At 40.6% G+C, this 20,323-nt stretch overlaps 1 protein-coding gene across 1 annotated transcript; it reads right to left on the bottom strand.

The window, feature by feature from the left end:
• Positions 1-14,718: 14,718 nt before the first annotated feature.
• Positions 14,719-20,323, bottom strand: rhogd (ras homolog gene family, member Gd). Its single transcript, XM_061725071.1, has 2 exons — positions 20,274-20,323; positions 14,719-17,674 (listed from the first exon to the last, which is right to left on the bottom strand). The coding sequence occupies exon 2, from the start codon at positions 17,643-17,645 to the stop codon at positions 17,070-17,072; it is 576 nt and encodes a 191-aa protein (XP_061581055.1). The 5' UTR covers positions 17,646-17,674; positions 20,274-20,323; the 3' UTR covers positions 14,719-17,069.

The raw sequence follows: 20,323 nt of genomic DNA, 5'->3' as shown, positions 1-20,323 counted from the left end.
GTCCCCTAAACAAACATCTCCACAGCAGAACTCTCATTACCTTTCCCTTCGCAGCAGGTCCTGAGACGCCTGACATATCCACAAAATAACACCAACCGCTTTCACCCTTAAGGTGTTTTTCTCCCGATGCCCACCCACCCCCTGTGTTAAACACACTTGCATAACCCAACGCTGATCTCTTACCAGGCCCACTACCAGCCATTTCCTGTTATCACTAACATGATTGTGTTCCTGCTTTTCCACATCCCATCTCACCTCTCAGGTCTTATTACCCGCCTCACTCGCCACCACTCCCACTCACCAAAGTTTTGTCTCAACATCTTTTTACAAGAGTGATGGCACTCTCATAACCCCATCGAGCTGCACCAGGCAGCCTCCCCTGTCCTCGTATACGACCATCCATCTCTCTGGTGAAGCAGGGGGGAAATGGGGGGGCAGTAAAAAGTGGCAGACATATGTTGTAGGCTGGGGTGTTGGCTTTTATAATAGATGGAATTATTAAATTAATCCTGTTGAGTGGGTGGAGGGATAGAGTATATTTGGTTCAGTTTATGTTGGCTATGATGTTTCCCTGAGATGCTGACACGCCAAAAACAGCACCCGAAATGTGATGCCTGAAGGCTAAAGAGATTGGAAGCTACATTTGCAGACTTTCTTTTGCAAAATGATGCCACGCTCTTTTCTATGGAGTATGCAACCTTTTAATGAATATTCTGGATTTAAAACAACCCTAGGTCTGTTATTAAATCGGAAAGAGTTCATTAGAGACCAAAATGGCATAAATCAAAGCAATTTTGAGTGAAAACGCAGAATATACCGGTATCTGTGTTTATTGTAAAATGGCAACATGTGAAATGTGAGCATCAGGGCAATCGACCTACATCCAAATTAATTGCACTTTTTTAAGCCTATGAAAAGACTCAAAAAACATTACTCAACTTAAGTGATAGCGTGGCCGGGATCCCTACAATAAATAAATGAAGTGATGTTAAAATTGAAAGTGTACTTAAAGTTTATAAAAAAAAAGACTACAAGTCATTTACAATGTCACGCAAACTGCTGCAATCGATACAAAAGAGTTTATTGGCTCTGCCTCAAATACTCGCCTATTTTGTCATAAATATCTAAGGACCGATCCAGTTCTGTGGAAGCAGAACCCATGAACGATCCTCCCTTCGTGTAGGTAGTCAATTTGTAAATTCATAACATGGTAAAAGGAGATATACTGTATATATATATATATATATATATATATATATATATATATATATATATATATATATATATATATATATATATGTTTATCAACCTTCTGTACACTTAAAAAGTCTAAATTACTTTGACTTGTCTGTGGAGACTGTTCCACTCAGATCTCTTAAGAGGAATAACATTTGTGAGTCTTGTCAAAGGCTAAGAATAGCAAGTTATATTGACATACACTGATTGCCTCCAGTGCACACATTCATTGCTGTTTTACTGTAAACACATGTTTTGTTCTCAAGCAAAACTGCTTCATTTCACATAGAATTGGTCCCCAATTAAAGTTAATGCTCTTGACTATCCAAAACCTAGGGTTATTTCAACTCCAGAAGGCTTCTTTAAAACGTCCACTTACAGGCTGGTTAAACAAGAGTTACAAGTCATGATAGTGGTGTTAAGGACTGAGGCATCAATAGCAGGAGACTGCTTTGCAGTGCACCCACACAATGCACCACACTCTACAGATAACCTTGTTTCACCGGAAAAAAAAACCCAAGTGAATTAAACATTTTCTGGTATCGACTAAGTAAAATGAAAAGCCTCAGGATGCTTTTGATCGTACTACTAGATGGTTTCAGCTGCTGCCAGGTAAAATTACAGCTCATTCGACATGAGCATGACTTCTTAAAACTACATCACATGGAGGAGGCAAATTACGTGTTGAAATTAAATGTGGGACTTTGAAAAGCAGCAATCATTTCCTGCCTTGATTCGGTTACCAGTCTGGCTCCAGGTGTTGGTGAAATCAGCACCACTTCTCTGAAACCACCACTTCAGTCATAAAAGAACAAGTCTCCCACTTCCCTTCCTTTTTCTACATTGTGATTAAACCTAACAAAAAAGCAGCTGAAAAGGGAAAGAAAGAATAGCTTTAAATCATTAAGTGGGGCAACAGAATAACCGATTCCACTTGGGAATCAAAAAGGAGGCTCTTAGTGAAAACCCTTGCAACTGGGCCACTCCGTCACATCCCCTCCTGCCTCAAGAAATGGGCTTATAAAGCGTCTTTATACAGCCTTCAGCCTACAGCAAGGAGATGTGAGTGCACGTCATAACAAGTGAGGTCATGTGTCCCCCAAGACCTGAAAATCTGCCTGCATCCCCACAACAAAGCCTCAGCTTGACTTTCCACTGGTGTTATTTTCATGGCGTCACATTATGTCTCACCAGCTCTGACTAAAGTGTCTGAGAGGTCATGCTGTTTTCATGTATTTCTGTGAAATAAGGTTGTACCCGCATAGCAAACACATCAACCGTATGAAGCGTGTCAGCAGGGAACCCAGCTCATAGTACATAAGCACAAGAAGGCAACACGGATCCAAACTAGGCATTGCAACACTGCAGGCGTCGTATATATGTGGCAACATCTTCAATAGATCTGACTTTGTCAGCAGTTTTAAGGAAATACACTGCAATGACACACAGTCACATGAACCGAGAAGTTCTTCAGATTGATTCGATGAGCCACAGCACTCCTCCAAAAGAGCCTCCAGCAAACCAAAGTGCATTTGACCAAGTAGCGTCCCCTGGAACGTAATTCTGAGTCAAATTAGCCCACACAAAGCAGTGAACCCATTTAACATACTCAGCAAATGTGCCACAGATCCCACAGGCCTTTATTTTTTACTTTTTCATGACATATTCAGTATGGCCAAATCCCTAACCCTGTTTCAAGACGATTTACTGATCAAGACGCAACAAAGGACCCAGTAATTTGCTGCAAGGACACCAGACCACAAACACTTCAGTTACACTTAACAGCATTGTTCAGTTAGTGCAGTCCAAGAGCTTTCAAATAGCGATTCAGTCACTGCGTCTCAGTTACTGATTGAAGTAAAGCTTTGCTTCTCTCACATTTTCTTCACATTTATTATGATCTGATAGGGGCTTATGCAACACTGAGCATCTCGAGGTCCTATCTTGTAATCTGGCCCCCACCTCCCCTGTGGTACCGTAATTGAGCTAAAAAAGGCCACTTGTTTCAATCTCTTCGCATTAACGTGCACAGAAATATCCCGGAACTCTTTAACCAATCCTGACAGCACAGCTAGAAAAGAATGAGTAGTGAAGGTTAAACGACTAGATATTTTCAACCGTGACACAAATGTTAAGGCTTATTTTCTCTATAATCATGACAGGGCTATCATTTAAAAATCACAGTCACATCTCAGCAGCTGTCAAAACGCCAAAGGACCCCTGAGGACGACAACTTTCCTCGGTTCTCGTCCTTCATCGTCAAACTAGTCTACAGTTTATTGATATGTAACCGCACTGGCCAAATGTACTGACACACGCATAACTCCACCACTGACCACAAACACACAGCTGATCCCTGAAGGCAGCCAGCCAAAGAGTGTAGCGCACACAGTTTGCCTTGAGAAATTTGCAGAGCTTGTCTTTCCTGCAAGAAAAAGGATGAAGAGGTTGTCTTCCTTTACTGCTTGGTAAGCCTGATTTAAAAGGGAAATGGAGAGAAGCCAAGTTACCCGTCCCTGCTGCCTCTTTTATTGATTGAAGACTCGCATGAAGAATGAATCAGCTTTCCATTGGTTTGTCCTTAAGGGCCAGAAGCAAAGCTTTCGATTGGAATCATCTGTAGTCTCATATTAAAGGCCTTCTGCATACTAAAGACTCAGGTCTTAATGAAAAGCATTAAGGGTAATTTGTGCAAGCTTTTGTACATTTGGATTTCACTTTGCAGCTGGTTTGTCTTCTTCCCTCAGACAATTCAGACCTAAGCTCTGTTTTTTTTTAATCCCTGACCTCAAGCGCCACTGCACTAAACATCTGCTTATATGAGTTAAGTACCTTCAGACTTACTTATTACTCCACTGCTGAAAAAAACAGCCAGTGGAATTGGACATGAATTTTGTCAAAGCTGATTACTGGAGAGTTGTGCACATAGGTTTCTGTATTGTGAGTGTGTGCGTTTGCGAATGCATGACGGTGCATGTGTGGACACCGCGTGGGCGGGTGAATCACTAATCTATTTTGGTATTGGAAAGAATCATCTATAATTACAGTCATCTCTGTCGGTGACAGGAAGTCTCATTGAGACCAGTGCATTATGGGCCCTGCAGGTTGATTGAAACAGTTATGGAAAACACAACAATGACAGCATGCACTAACGTTTAACTTGACTATTAGTACACCAGGAAGGGAAAACAGATTTATTTATTTTTTTTCCCTGTAAAAACCCAGATGGATATCTGATGACAATTAAACAAAATGCTGTAATTTTCCCTTGAGGTTTATTATCTAGATAACGACATCAACCACTTGCTGTGCCTCCGTGCGTTTATTTATTTATTTTCTGTCATTTATTTGCTATTAACTCTGCAGGGACTGCAGATGAAAATTAGGCTGAGTAACTAAAGTATTGAATAGAGTAAACTTTATGAACTTCATCATAATCTTCTGCTGCTTGAAAGTATTTTTCACAGGTGCAGGAAAAGACTTCTTCTCATCAAAATAGTGGGTTATTGTGGGTGAGTAAAAAAATTGTCTCTGAAGGTTTTATCACCTTTTCTAAACAAATCTTTTGATCGCACTGAAGACATTAAATACCTCTGCTTTCAGTGTTGGTGCTCTTTCAAGATGACGAGTTGTCTTTTAAAGTCCAGCACCGTGCCATATGTAATGTTCGCTGTTAAATGGTCTAATAAGCACCTTTTTAACTTCATCTCGTTCCTTGAGGTTCCACAGACCACAATATAAATGTTTTCCATTCATCTATTCATAACCACACAACAGCGGTTATAGTATTTAAGCAGCCTTTTGTTCCTACAATCATACTGTAATGAGCATAACAGGGCCAGTGTGGGGTTCAGTGTCCTGCCCAAGGACACTCCAACACGTGGCAGGGCTGGGGATCAGTCTGCCGACACTCCAGATGGTAAATGACCCACTGAACCATGCAGCCACGCCCTTCTAAACCTGGTCACACCAGCTGTCAAATGTACATTTGACATTTATTTTTTTGTTTTTCCAAACAAGAGTTGCATGTTATATCGATGAATGTTCTCTTTTTCTTTCTGGTGTTACACGGTCAAAGTGTATTAGAAATTGATTCCCTTGGGTAGTATCTACTTTATGGATGATCAGAAGTCAAAGTCTGTCCCAAGTGTTTCCCTTTTGTCGGTAAAGTGTCCCCACTAACTGCAAAACAAACCCAGACCATGACTGATTCACCTCTATGCTTCACAGTTTGATATATGTCCTTTTCATGTTTTAACTTCATCATTATATAAATTTCCCCCCCAAAAAATACAACGAAGCTTATTTATATGTTTAATTGCAGACTTCTTATGTTGAGTTTGTTGTAAAAGCCCCCTTAAGATCATATAAGGGCTTGAGTTCCCTTTCTAACAATCTTGCAATGAGTTTTAGAAAGTTTTCTTAGTCGCCCAGAACTCCATTTCTGCTCCTCCCTTTGTGCCTCTTTATTTCTTTATTATACTTGTGAAAAAGCTCCCTGAAATGGTTTTCTGCCTTCTGAATGTTTTTCTTGCTATGGTAGCATAAATTAATCACATTTTCAAGGTAGGGGTGAGCTGCTTAAAGGAGCCCATGATTTATTAGGCTCTTGTTATGAGTCAGAGGAATTAATAAAGCCATGAAATCATGCATCACCAGTTCTTTCTTAAGGTTGTTTAAGGCCAGTCTTTGGTTAGCTTTATGTGAGCTCTAAAACTTTACCTTTACCTTTCTTTTCCTTTTACACTATAAAACGGCATACACCAAACTCAGCACAATCAACTTGCTTAAAAAGTCTGACATTCAGCTTCAGGTCTTAAGGAAATATTTAACTCTCTTGGGTAATCATAGACCACAAAGTGCTGCATGATTCTGATGCTTAACCGACTTCAATTATCCTTGTCTTCTGTTATTTTCTACCAACCCAATGCAATCTGGAAACTGACAAAAACATGAGTATTAGAATGATTATAGTTAATTTAATCCGTATTCATGACTATAGTTAGGACAATCCTGATCTTTTCCAAAGCACATCAAAGCAGAGGTCACAGCTGCATTACCTTGAACTTAAACTGTCTAAAAAGATTCACCTTTTGATCTTCTTTTTGTAGTTTTATTTTTAAAATTTTAAGTCTTACATTCAGCTCGACACTCCTGATATCAGGGATTCTCACTAGATGTTTTATTTAGTACAAATCCTGTTTGTTTAAGTTTGATTTGTGTCAAGAATCTTCTGCTGTGAGATTTAAACCGTGAGGGGAGAAATAAGCCTGGAGGGCATCACAGAAACACTGTGAAGATAAAAAGATAAAATAAGAAATCGAGTTTTAAAAACTGTGGCTCATCATAAGGCTGCTACATCAACACTTGTGCGATGATGCACGCAGGAAGATTATGTCTATGTGACCGTTGCATGCCCGGCTCTTAGCTGTAATTACAGTGCACACAGTAACGTGACACTGTGTCATTTGCAAGTGGCTTAATGGAGGCTCTGGTTGCCTATGTTGCACAGCTGTGAACATTCGGATTGTGAACACCGTGTGTAATTGGGTGTTTATAATCATGCCGACCTTCATTATGGGACCACACAGAGAATTCAGGCAGAAGTCAAATATTCGGCAGAGGACGTTAGAGCAGAGCAGGTAGACCTTATTACTGATTAACCCTGGATCCTCAGATGGACCCTGATCAGCACTCAGCTCACTCCCAAAGCCATCAAGAGAGCCTAAACACGCACCAGTAAGCTGCTCAGTCCACATCTGCTCAAAACATCTTCATCTTGTTAAGCCAACAAGCCAATCAGATGGGACTCACCAGAGGAAAAAGAGCTAGGATGAGTTATGTCTGATCATAATAGGAAGAAAACGAAATATTTGGTTTGTGAGGGAAAGATGGCTACGCACAAGGGTAAAGTGCAATCTGACATCTTTATGCTTTACTCCTGTTTTCCCCCCTTACTTCTTCTTCTCTTAGGCAGTTATGCTCATCAGGATGCAAGTGTCTACGTGCCAGCCTGCAAATTACCATAGCTTGTGATCAGGCTAATTTCCTGTTTCCATGGTCACAGAGAAGCTGTCCGTCTCAGTACGTCAGATGATGTTGAAGCAAAGCATGCACAGTGTATATGCAGCCTCATGTGCAAACAAACTCACGGGGAAAGAAATAAATGCAAATAAAAAGACCAAAAAATACAGAAAACGTCTTTTTAGTCATAAATCTCCTGTAGGTAATAATGGCATATGTTATTCTGTTTAGTTAATTTTGATATTTTCATCACACGCCTTCAACCTGGCGTTGTGGATGTGAAGACGTTACTTTCCAGTCCAGTTTCATGTCAAAACACGGCTCTGCTCTGTCAAAAGCACAATACACTGCACTTTGAGAAGGAGATAATTATGTCAAATAATTATACATTGACCATGTTTTCTCACTAATTTCCCTACAGAGCACTAGCTGATGATGTCAGGATATAATGATGTTAAAGTCCATGTCATGCTACGTGACAATAACCGTTTTCAACAAAGAATAAATACTACACATACAAACCAGTACCAAGTATGTGCGTGTTCTAGTACAATAGTTGACTTTATAACAACGTACGCCAGCATTTAGTATGTAATTATGCTATGGCATAACTGCAAGCTGGCTGCAGGAGTGACATGACCTATTTCATTATGGGTTCAAGTTTGCAAGGAAAAGTGGTCAGTTGCATATAGTCAATTTTCCGGGGAGTAGCAAAGCATTTGGGTTTTTTCTTTCCCTTCTGCAGATTGTACAGTCGATTGTGTACTTTGTACATTTTGACAGAATCAACACATACCAGTAGAAATTCATATTTGATTTGGCAAATACTTGTAAAAAGGAAAGAGTGATGGTAGGACAATATACATATATATATATATATATATATATATATATATATATATATATATATATATATATATATATATATATATATATATATATATATATATATATATATATATATATATATATATATATATATAGATATATATGAATAGGTATACACATTTTACTGATGTTGAGTCAAAGTTCCCATTAAATCTCATGGATGCTGCCTGAAGAAAACAAAAGTTTTGAGTGTTATATAATAATTATTTGGACATTAGGACCTTTTACGTGTTCTCTGGAGAGACTTGGCAGCTTTCTGTCAAATCACACGATCCTAATCACTGGATATGTGACTGTACACTATTATTCTGGACATTGTGCTCTGCTTTCGGCCTCGGCCCATCCATAGTCCATCTCCCCTAAAAATCTGATTCTTAAAATGAAGACAAACATGTCCAAACCTTCATGCTTGGATTTTTTAGTGTTTTCAATTAAGGCATAAAAATAATAGAAAAATCAAGTGTGAATTGAAAATCCAGGAGCAAATGCACACATCTCTCCAAGGCTTATCAGAGATGGAAGTAATTCGATTAGGAGGGAGAGAGGGAGACAACCACTGAGGTAGAAGCAGGAATGAAACATATTCCACTTGCTCACTCCTGGGAAATTACAAGTATTCATATTTACTTATTTATTTTCTGGTCCAAATTAGTTCTCACTGGCTGCCAAACAATGGCTAAAGCAGAAAATAATGATTGTCACAGATGAAGCACTTGCAGCTGTTATTGAGCACAATGTCACCAGCAGCAGCCATGACTCATCGAGGGGTAACAGATTTCTAAATCAGCACAGCATTTTATTTAAATTTTGACTCACAGTAGCCTGAGATGAACTAATATCAGATACCCTTGCACCCCCTGAATAGGATCATGGATGAATGGCTGGGTGGATGCATTTGTTTTTTCTTCTTTTCATTAAGCTTCAGCTTTCATCCTGCTCTGGGATCAGACTGTAAGGTTTATGCATTCAGGGCCAAGTACAACAATCTCTGGGCCAGTGACGTGTTCACTGTCCAGAAGAAGCGCAATTCCAGAGCCTGATCTCTCCTTAAACTGTAAATATTTCAAACGCAAACGTGCACCCATGCACATAGTTAATCTATGCCCTTTTTCTCACACAGATCTAAAGTCAATGGAATTAATATTTGAACTAAACAAATTCTTTCCTACAAACTGTCACCTTCCTTCACAAAAGATAATGACAAATGGCAATAAACTAAGAAGACATAGAAATGTATATCTAAGACCAGTGGAAAGAAGTGTCTCCAAGCCTTTTAGAAAGCATTTCCCACATTTCTGACCAGTTGAGCTGCACAGTCTACTTTGATACAAGCAGACCTTTAAAATGTGCTCCTCAGAGAGGAGATGGGAGAGATTCAATCCAGCACAGCCCTGCAGGAGAACACAACCAAGTCGGCACTGGATGTTCCCTCCTGACACACACAAAGGCCACAGTCAACGATGTTACGTGATGTTGAAATGAAGTACACGCAGTACTCTGGACATGTACCCGATGTGGAGGGTTGCCGTACCTGGCCGCAGCCAGCTCATCTTGCAGGTAACCTTTTGCTTGCTGCCTGCATTAAGAAGTTTTGAAAAGGTTTTGCTGTCTTGTTGACAGACTCCCTGGATAACTGACACTAATGACGACCAGAAAACACAGAGGCAAGGAGAGGGAGGCAGTAAGGATGTGTAGTTTGTTTAGATTTAACAGTGTTTGGTTTTATGCCACAGCAGTCATTTAAACTGACAGCAGAAAACCAGAGCTATAGCTTGTAACTGCGGGGGCCCAAAGTGTCTGCCTGTGCCCTGTCATAAGTTCCACCCTCTGTAAAAAAAAGCGGCCACAAATCATAGCAGAGCAATCTTCTTCTCACTTCATTGCTCCATCACTGCAGCGGCTTGATCCATCCCTCTGAAAAGTGTCAGAGTTGACTTGCTCTGGCTCCTCCAGCCATCTGGCCTCTCCCCGCTGTTGTGATACAGACATCAGTGAATGACAGCGTGTGAACAGCCCCTTGTAGATTTAGAGGGATTGCGCATCAACAACAATCATTCTTGCAACACGAGATATTTAATCAAGCCGGTTCATTGTTTGGTTTGTTTTCTCAGAAGTGCTCAGAGGAGCAGGAATGCAGCGAGGGCATTTGAGGACTTATTCTTTCCCAGTCTGTTGACGCACTTATTCACAGGCACCACATTCAAACCTCCTAATTGCAAACCAACACAATACTTTAGTGTAACTGTGTTTTTTTTTTTTCTTGTCTCTTTGTTCTGCTCTTGACTTTTTGCTCTCTCTCAATATATCTCAGCACCTAAGCGCCTTTGCTTGGATGGATCTCCAGAGTTGTGAGGAACATCGGTGAAATTAGATGAAATTCAAGGACATCTCAAGGAAAAATCTTTGTAGCGGTCACTCTCGCCTCATAGATAGCTGGTGCGGATGTTGCGTGTTCTCTCGGCACATGGCTCCTCCCACAATTCAAAAACATGCATTTTGAGCTGACTGTTGATTCCTAATTGACACAAAGATTGGCTTTGTGGTTGTTTTCTGTCTTCATAGATTTTATTTCCGCATGCAATCTTTTTTTTGCTAAAGTTCTCATGCACTCCTCTGCCTATGTACAGGTAAATATACAGTAAATAAATCTTCTTTGCCTTGTATGCCTCTCGTGGCCCTGCACTGGACTCCTGACCTTGTACATGGTGTGCCGCAGTCCTCCGCCTGGGACAGACTCCAGCAGACCCCCATGACCCCCGTGACCCCCGAACAGAATTGAAGCGAGAGCGAGTATTGATATTGAACGCATGAAACATTGATGACATCATCTTAAGTCGGGGCACCCTAACAGATGGGATCGTATTTAGTGGCGAAGCGAGCCACCGAGTAGAACAGAGGGAGTAACAAAGCAGCTGCATGTTAACAGTGTTACGATGTGAGTAAAGCCTGTGTTTTATGTGTACACAGCAGACTGCGGCCTTGCTGCAGACAATAAGAAGTGACTTTTTTTGCTGTAGCATAGCTGTCTATTAAATACTTTAGATTCAGCAGGCTGGCTCCCGTTTCTCCAACTCTGTCTCACTTTGGCTCTTTGGAAGGTGATTCTTTGAATTTCCTCTTCTAGAGCGTGACTTTTGTGATTGTACTCCGCTCTTTGTCAGTTTCCATCTTGCGCTCTGCGTTGGGTATGTTGCAGCATAATCATACGGTTGTCTGTGTCCAAAGATGAAATAATATGACTCAGCATTCCATTCAGTCTAATATTTATTTTCCTTTAGACCATCTGTTTCACAATTTATAAATATAGCATATGCATGAGTTGATGATTCTGTTTAAATATGCTAAAGAGACATCAAGAATATGACACCATAATGCATAAAGCATGCTGCTGACTGCACCTACTCTCATTTAAGCTCATTATGATACAAGCAGCAAACAATGTTTTGTAATGAAATGACTGTATTACTTGCATTTGATAGCCCTCAGAAACAATCATGCATACAGGCCAATGTTCTCTTGTCTTAATGTTGCTGCATAGTTGCATTTACCATAGTTTAGCTTGTGTTTACTTCCCAAAACGTCCAGAGTTTAATGTGATTTCCATGTTATTTTGGGAGGTGAGGGAAAGTTCAAGTAGCTCCTTTGCTTCTTCATCCATCTTCTATGTAATTTGTATTCAAAAACGCTTGGCCAAATTCCCCCTTCTTCTCAGTTGTTTGTGCAAATTTTTCTGTCTTTTCATCACACTCACAACACCACACATTTCTTATTCCTACACGTCGAGTCCTACTTTGTTACAAACACAGCCACCAGCCTCCTCTCTTCTGTGTTCCCTTTCAATCCCATTTTCTCTCTCCTCCAGCTGGAACCGTTTGATAGGAGTGCAGAACTGCAGCTCTCTCACTCCGGCTGGAGGCTGTCTCAGATTCGTGCTTTTTTTCATCTTTAGACCTGGAGAAGGAGCGAAATCTCCTTAGTTCCTTGACGTGAGCACTGCCTGGCCTTTTTGACTTCTCCCCGAGCATAATCAAACAGACGGGAGAGGGAGGAGAGGACAAGACAAAGCTGAGATCAAGGTCCCAATGGATGCCATCACTCCCACTCTCTCTTGGATTTACAGGAAAGATATTTGTTGGTCGGCCCACCCTAAACTGCATATTTCTATGAAACAGAGAGTGATAGGAAAAAAAACCCTCACCTCCTGCTCCTACATTCAAAAGCGGGTGTTTGGTGACTGTGCAGAGTGAAAAACATCTACCCTTACATCACTGGCAGCACACTGGAAACTGAACGCTCATTCTGTTTCTTATAATCAAACCTTTGCCTGGAATACTGCATCCAGTTTGCTCTGTTGATTTTAAATTCCAATCATGTTAAAAAAGGTCAGCACACATAAAAAGTTAAAACTCTGATCGGAGTTCAAGTATGGGATGCTACTGTTGAGGATGATGAATCTTTCAAGTATGAGACTTTTTCCTCTTGTCATTTCCTCTTGTTTTTTATGCACCAGTCTTTGTCCCTCTCTTCCCTTTTTTTTTGCTCCTTTTTTCCCCAGAAAGCACCAGGCTGATGATTTGGCCCGTCTTAAGTGTCCCTGCTATCTCTCAAATGGATGTTTCCTGTTTTGCACCTCAGGTTCACCTGTTTCTCTCTTCTTTAAAGTGCATCTTGTGAGGTCATATCATCAACTTCCAAATGCAAATACCACACAAATGCAAACTCCACATGTTTACCTGTTTAACTGATGAAAAATAAGGCAAAGAATTAATAAACATCTGAGTAGCCCTTTTAATTACACCACTAAAGAACATCTTTGTTTTAAGATCTGTAATTCCTAAATTCATCCCCTTACTTGGATCTAAAACTCAGTGTGTGTACTTAAAGCAGACGTATATATTTTTGACTTGTATATCCTTAAACCGATTAAGTAACAGATTGTGGCAGGGCAGTGTGGAAATATTTCCAGACCAACAGCACCAGTGAGAAATTAGGACCATAGCTACCTGAATGAGAGTCCAAATGTTTGACTGAAAGGAAAGTGTTAGAGTGTTCCTGCATTTTTTATACTATTGTGCTTTAAACTGTTCATCGTCAGTGTTTTCCAGTCTCCAGACCTCTGCAGCTGCACACGTGACACAGAATGAATGTGTTGTTCAAGACAGAGGAATGTTTGTGACAGACTGGAAAAATGTGTCCAGTTAATAAACCGTGTTACAAATTGCCGTCCAAAATCTTCATTTATTCATGCATTAGAAAAATGCAAATTTTGTAAAAAGGAGTAAAGTCCTACATTTTATCAAATGTGGCATTCAAATGAAATACCTCATATTGTTAATAAATTACCAGTTTTTTATGCTTTTTTATGCTATTTAGATTGCCCTTTAGTTTTAATTTATTTATTTCAGTTTTCTTTAGTGCACCCAACATGTTTACTTTAAATAACCATTCTGGACCATTCTTGGACAGCTGTGAAATAAAACATAAGGCTTTTGTCCGTGACATTTTATTATAAACATTTATTTACGGCATTTATACACAATCAAGTACAGCAACATCTGACAACAAGCTGTCTGCATAAATCTGCACCTTTACACGTTTGGTCCTGTTGCTATGACAACCCCTTCACATCATTTTGAAGCCAGCTCTCTAGAATTCATAAGTCTGGCAAAATGAATGGTGAACTTATACCATCCCTGGCAAACAGTGGTGGACGTGTCTTCTTTAACTCTTTAAGACAGAAAGAGGAAGGAAGAGATGTTTTGAAATAGCTCATATGTCCACTCACCTAAAAATGAATTGCCTTAGCAGAGTAGGTAGCCTACTCTGCCTTATTTAAGTTTTGCAAAACAGATCTCATTGTTTCTCATCTTGTTTGCTCAATGAAACCGCAGTGGAGCTTTCTGCGACTCATACTTGGCCCAGTTCACCGAAACAATCTGTCACGCGCTAACGCAGGGCGCGACACTTCTAAAGGCTGTAAACATACTTTCAGCTTTGTCCTCATTGTTCAGCATTTAGAGGCAGACCGCAGAGGAAATGGGCTCCGACTGCTGCTGCAGTGTTGTTGTAATGAGCTTTTGGCGGAGTTCAACACATCTGTCATTTGTCAGAGCCACCACCCATAAAGGTCAAAAGAATTTTTCAGAATAAGCAGCAGCTGCGTGCTGAGTTTTTCAAACCCCATGAAAAATGATGAGTTGTTGGTGTCTGCTAAGTTGAATGATGGCGCTTAAAGACAGATGGGTACAGACCATTAACTCTGAATGTACAACAGAGGAAAAAAGAAGAATCACACTCAGTCAGAAGGCTCACATGAAGCTGAGCTGGAGGGCTGTGTCCATCTAGTGTCCAGAGGTGGTAACTGAAATAGGATGAATATGAAACTAAATCAAATGCACAACAGTCTGCATTGCCAAAGGAACGCAAGTGTGGTTTCCTGAGCTGAAAATATGAGCGACTGTGCATAAATGTGGGAAGTTTTGTTCTGCACCCCAGAATGACTTTATTCTACCATTATTACCCGAGTGCCATCTGGTAACGTGTCAATCAACTGCACCTCTGGCAAGGAAACATGTCAAAGGAACCATTTTATTTGGCATAATTTAAAATCATCTGTTAGTTCATTTATACAAATATGTTTTGTTATTTATAAAACAATTACATTTTTCTACATATCAAGTTCCCAGTGTAAAAGCGTAGTACCATGTACACGGCAGCGCACAGCTCCAGGAGAAAGAGCCCACAGGTGTGTGTTCCACTTTAACAACACTGAGTGAGATTGGGACATGGCATTTAAAAAAAAAAAAAAAAAAGAAAAGTAAAAAGTTTACCACAGATGACACTTGAACATTTCATGCACATACATTCAGCCCTCAGCAAACCCATTTGAGAAATTTCACACATCTTTCGACCGATCTCACACATCACCGCCATCACACGTAACTTTGTGCTTATATTGCTCATCATTTCGTCTAAACTTTACGAAGGCTACGATCAAGATTGAGTTATTGAAAACCCTATACAGGAGTGGATATTAAAATAAGTATAACAAGAAGGTTGCCATTATTGCTGATAGCTGTAGGCACAAAAGAGAACTTACTATGAAAATAGTTTTGAAAACATTTTAAAAAGTCTGTAGATGCGACTACACACCACCAACGCAGCTCTCAATAACTGCGTGAACAAGCTGCAGTTGTGCTTCGCCCTCACTGCACGGTGCAATGCAGGGATGGAAACCACAATCTTTTCAGAGATGTGGGCCTGAGAGCTGCACAAACTTGGCAGTCAAGATGTCAGTTTAACACCTGTCTTACAAAAAAAAAAAAATGGCTATGATGAAAGAGTATCTACCGGCAGGAACTAAGGCAAGAGGCTTCTGGAAACTTGTAAAAATAAAGCTGAATTGATAGGACTAAGTTTCTTGTAGTACTCATAGCATTCAGAGGAAACCCTTTGGGCTTGACACAGGAGTATTGCTATGGTCTTTGGTTTAGATAAGGCACCTGACCGAATAAAAAGGCTCCTTCAATGTAGTATATAAATATATGTCTTGGGCTAAAAAGGCTGCTGTGACACTACTTCCAAGTTGAAGTGACATTCTCCTAACAACGACAATACGGGATAAGTCTATAGCATAATGAAAGCTATTCAAAACAACGTACTTATTACACTGAACTGACTGTACAGTGGTCTGTCTGCGGTTCTTAAGACAATAATGTAATTGACAAAGCATTATGGAGTCCTAGTTTATCAAGTGATAATTAACAACAGCACACAAACATTTTACTGATCAAATAAACATAGGCTATTACAAAAAATATATTCAACTTTGGCCATAACCGCAAGTGTAAGTTAAAAACATTTGAGGATTTAAAAAAAAAAAAAAAAAAAAAAAAAAAAAAAATCATTTACAGAGTAAATTCACTATTAGACAAAATACAGTTTCTTTGACCTCACCCTGTCAAAGAGGAATTCTTAGACATGTTATTAATGGCACTCACTGTGAGTCTCTCACATAGAGGAGAGCTGTATTACAATCAGACTTCCTACCAACGTGGGCTCGAGGAATCCTGTACCATTATGGGTTAATTTGGCAGAGGCCTTATGACACCCACTCTTCTATTACTGAAGAGGGCAAATGGTTTGCTGCTTTTAATGGGTCAGGCTTATCTTCAAAGGCCCTTGGTTCTTCCATGTGAGGAAGTGAGATAGCTGAGCAAGAGGCTGGAAGGGGCACCCTGCCAGCCAGCTCTGACATGCACACTGAGCACAAGAGAAACTGCAGCGAGAAAATTCAACCTTTAATCTGTGCATTTTAAGGGCACTGGCATTTGTCCAGGAGCCATCACCTTGTCTAGACTCAAGCTGTTTGGAATTAAAACCTGTTCACCCTTCTACTTGGCTGTTCATTACATCTAAATGAGAAAGTCGAAGGATCTTGATGGGAACTTTTGCTTCAGACTCATGAAATGCAATCTAGGTGAGAATGTGAGGTAGTCATTTGTTCTCCACCTGAACAAAGGCAGATTTCCTCTCTCCAGTCAGACAGGGAAGCTTGGTTTGGTTGGTAGGTTTGGATGTTATGGCTTGTGTCAACCATGATCAGCATTTTATAAGGCAAAGCAGAGAAGCTATAAATCAAGATGTACAATTGGAAATGTGTAAATATCAAAAGTTAAAAATGTATGAAAAGTAGAGGAGATATGGTCTGTTGTCCTCATTTAGGCAGTCATTTTGGTGGCGAAGGCAACAGAGTGAGATCCTCCAGGAAAAGATTAGGAAAGAAAGGAGTAACACAGGAGCTGAAAACTGTCAGAGATGGTACAGAAGCAACCAGATGGTATCCTTTACTTCTCAGCCTTCCTTTGCATCTTGTAGATCTCAATCATCCCTTTCCACAGTCCAAATCTGGGAACCACTTATTACAACAGCACACATTTCTTGGTATTCTTTTTTGTGACTGGATATAACACTGCCCTCACAGCTTCGGCAAACACCTCCCTGACACCGTCCTGCAGCAGAGCAGAGCACTCCATGTATTTAACAGCTCCAATCTGCTTGGCCAGGGCGCTGCCCTGCTGCTGGGTGGTCGGGGCCAGACCCTGCTCCTTTAGCTTCTTCAGCGTTTCAGCATCACCTCTCAGGTCTCTCTTTGTGCCCACCAGCAGGATGGGCACATTAGGGCAGTGGTGAGACACCTCGGGGTGCCACTTATGCCTGACGTTGGCATGGGAGGAAGGGCTGCCGATGGAGAAGCATATGATGAAAACGTTGGTCTGGGGATAGGAGAGGGTGCGCAGACGGTCATACTCCTCCTGGCCGGCCGTGTCCCACAAGTTGAGGCTGACGGTTCGGCCATCGACACTCATTTGAGCACTGTAGTTGTCAAACACCGTGGGAATGTACTCGTCTGGGAAGGCATTGGTCGTGTAAGAGATAAGTAGGCAGGTTTTACCCACTGCCCCGTCACCCACCACCACACACTTAATGGTCTGCATCCTGCCAACGACCACTGGGGCTGCAGCACCTGACAACAAGAAGAAGTACCTGATAAACCACCAGCACTTCATATACTTCAGTGCATTCAAACGCTAAAGGTGAGCAGGATCAGAATCAGATTTTATTGGCCAAGTTTGAACATTGCCCGACAAGGAATTTCATTTGACTCCGGTAATTTTGCTCACTGTACCCAGATTTAAAAAAATAGCAAACTTATTAACATTGTGTAGTGGCCACTCAGCAGGACACTGTTTAGTTTCAGTAGGTTAGAATTCACAAGAATCTAGCCGTTATTAATGATGACGATGTGTTTTCTGTTGGGGTCACCAATGTAGGAGTTTGGGCAGAGCAAAAGAGCAGAGAAACGCTTTTTGTGGAGGAAGAAAAAACTTGTGTCGTTTAATCCAGTCTCTCGTTTTTAACTCACCGTTACCAACTTTAACAAAACACTAACAGAAAACACATCGTCATCATTAATAACGGCTAGATTCTTGTGAATTCTAACCTACTGAAACTAAACAGTTTCCTGCTAGTGTAACTCTCTTTATCTTGGAGTCAGCCAGTCCTCTCTTGCGCATCTCCAGTTAGTTCAGAACGCTGCCGCTCGTCTGCTAACTGGAACGCGTAAGAGAGAACACATTACGCCCATACTGGCCTCCCTCCACTGGCTGCCTGTGCGTTTTAGAATCCATTTTAAGATTCTTTTATTTGTTTTTAAATCTTTAAATGGTCTTGCTCCTCAGTCCCTACCTCTCGGAGCTTCTTCACCCCCACGCCCCGCCCGGTGCCTCAGGTCAGCTGACCAGCTGCTCCTCGGGGTACCGAGGTCCAAACGAACGCTCAGGGGACCGAGCCTTCTCTGTTGCTGCCCCCAAGTTGTGGAACATTTTACCTCTGCACATCAGACAGGCCTCCTCACTGTCTGCTTTTATAACCCACCTCAAAACCCATTTTTACGCATTGGCTTTTAACCCAGTATGAGACCTCGCTCTGTTTTTAGTGGTTTTATGTAATTTTATTTGTTTATTTAATTGTTTTTATTGTCTTTTATCGTTGATTGTGTGTCCTCTCATGTACAGCACTTTGTTTCAGCCGTGGTTGTTTTAAAGCGCTTTATAAATAAAGTTGAGTTGAGTTGAGTAGTGAGTGGCCACTACAATATATACACAATTAAAAAACTGAGAGGTGCAGCAGTGTGAGGTAGGTTCTAATTAACATATGTAATTTTTTTAAAGTGAAAGGTGCAGCAGGTGCAGCAGAATGAGGCAGACATGATCATTGTCGGTGCATTGTTGCAGCACGTAAAAGAGAGCAAATCCCTAATCTCCTTCAAGTCTGCCTTAAAAAGCCACCTACAGGAGGCTGCTACTCGTAACTGGGAATAATCAAAGCCTCTACTGCACATCCCGCTGTTCCTTCTGATTATTGTGTCTTGTATTGTTTTCTGCTTTTGTTTTGTATTACCTAGCTTATTCTATTTGTCTCATCACCTTTTTAGTCTCTCTCGGTGCAAAATAACAGTAATTCCCCCCTTTTCTTTTTACAATCTTCCCTACAAAGTACTGCTTCTTACCTGTATGTATCAAAAACGCTATTTTTTGAGCAGGCATTTATTGATGTATTATAATTTTTGTTTCTTTTCTTTTTGTCTTTTTCTTTCTTTCTTTTCTGTTTGTTATTTTCCTTAGAGACACATTGTGCAGCTTTTTAATTACCTCATGTTTTTACTGTTTTTTCTGTATGTAAAGCAGTTTGTGAGTTTCTCTCTGTGAGAGGTGCTATATAAATAAAATGTACTTACTATGTCATTCAATGTTATATGAGTTTAAAAAGGTCTCCAATGTAAACAAGTGTAATGCTTTCTTGGAATAATGCCTTTTAGTTGACTTTGTATCAGCGAATCTGTACTGTCATTAAACTGTACCTGATCCTATGCAATTCTTCTAATACATTCTTCAATCAATCAATCAATCAATCAATCAATCAATCAAACGTGATAGTGCCATTAAATTACTGTTATTGCACGGTGATGGGTTATTAATTGTGAGAGTTCATCAGAGCAGCAGCTTGGGGGAAGAAACTGTCCTTGTTTCTGGAAGAGGAGTAATTACAATGAGGGCAACAACGGAACACTTGCTGATCTGCAGCTCCCCCGTAGATGATTAAACATGGTCCCAGTTTAACCCCAGATGATTAAACATGGTCCAGTTTAACCCCAGTAGCAGCTGCAGCTGCAGCGCTTTGGCGCAGCGTTAATTCACACAGGTCCATTACAGCTGATCACTCACTAACAGCACCAACAGGGCTGTTGTCCTCGCTCACTGCTGAATGGAACCGGTAACATATGGTATATTGTGTCGTGTTTTATCATTTAGGGTGATTCATTTACACTACTAGGCGTTCCCCTTGTTACTAGCACCGGGCTAAGGAACTAGCGCATCTGGTGGCTAAGAAGCGAGCTAGTTAGCAAACAAGCTGGAAACTAATTTGGAAAACACTCATTAAAACGTTTTTTTATGCCCCAAGAACTTCTTAACAAATATCACAAAGAGTTTATATTATTATAGTATATATTTCAAATGCATTGATCAACTTTAGCAGTGAAATTGAAGGACTTTGTGACTTACCGCCACTTGGCTTTCGATCTTTTTTCGCCTGGTTTAGTCAATCACAGCCG

Source organism: Cololabis saira, chromosome 7 (genome assembly GCF_033807715.1).
Source record: "Cololabis saira isolate AMF1-May2022 chromosome 7, fColSai1.1, whole genome shotgun sequence".
In the NCBI taxonomy this organism is placed as follows: domain Eukaryota; kingdom Metazoa; phylum Chordata; class Actinopteri; order Beloniformes; family Belonidae; genus Cololabis; species Cololabis saira.
The sequence above is the reverse complement of the archived record's forward strand: the minus strand, read 5'-3'. Positions and strand labels throughout refer to the sequence as shown.

What these genes read in the sequence shown, in the direction of transcription:
- rhogd (XM_061725071.1), bottom strand. Translation starts at nt 17,645, where the DNA reads ATGCAGACCATTAAGTGTGTGGTGGTGGGTGACGGGGCAGTGGGTAAA.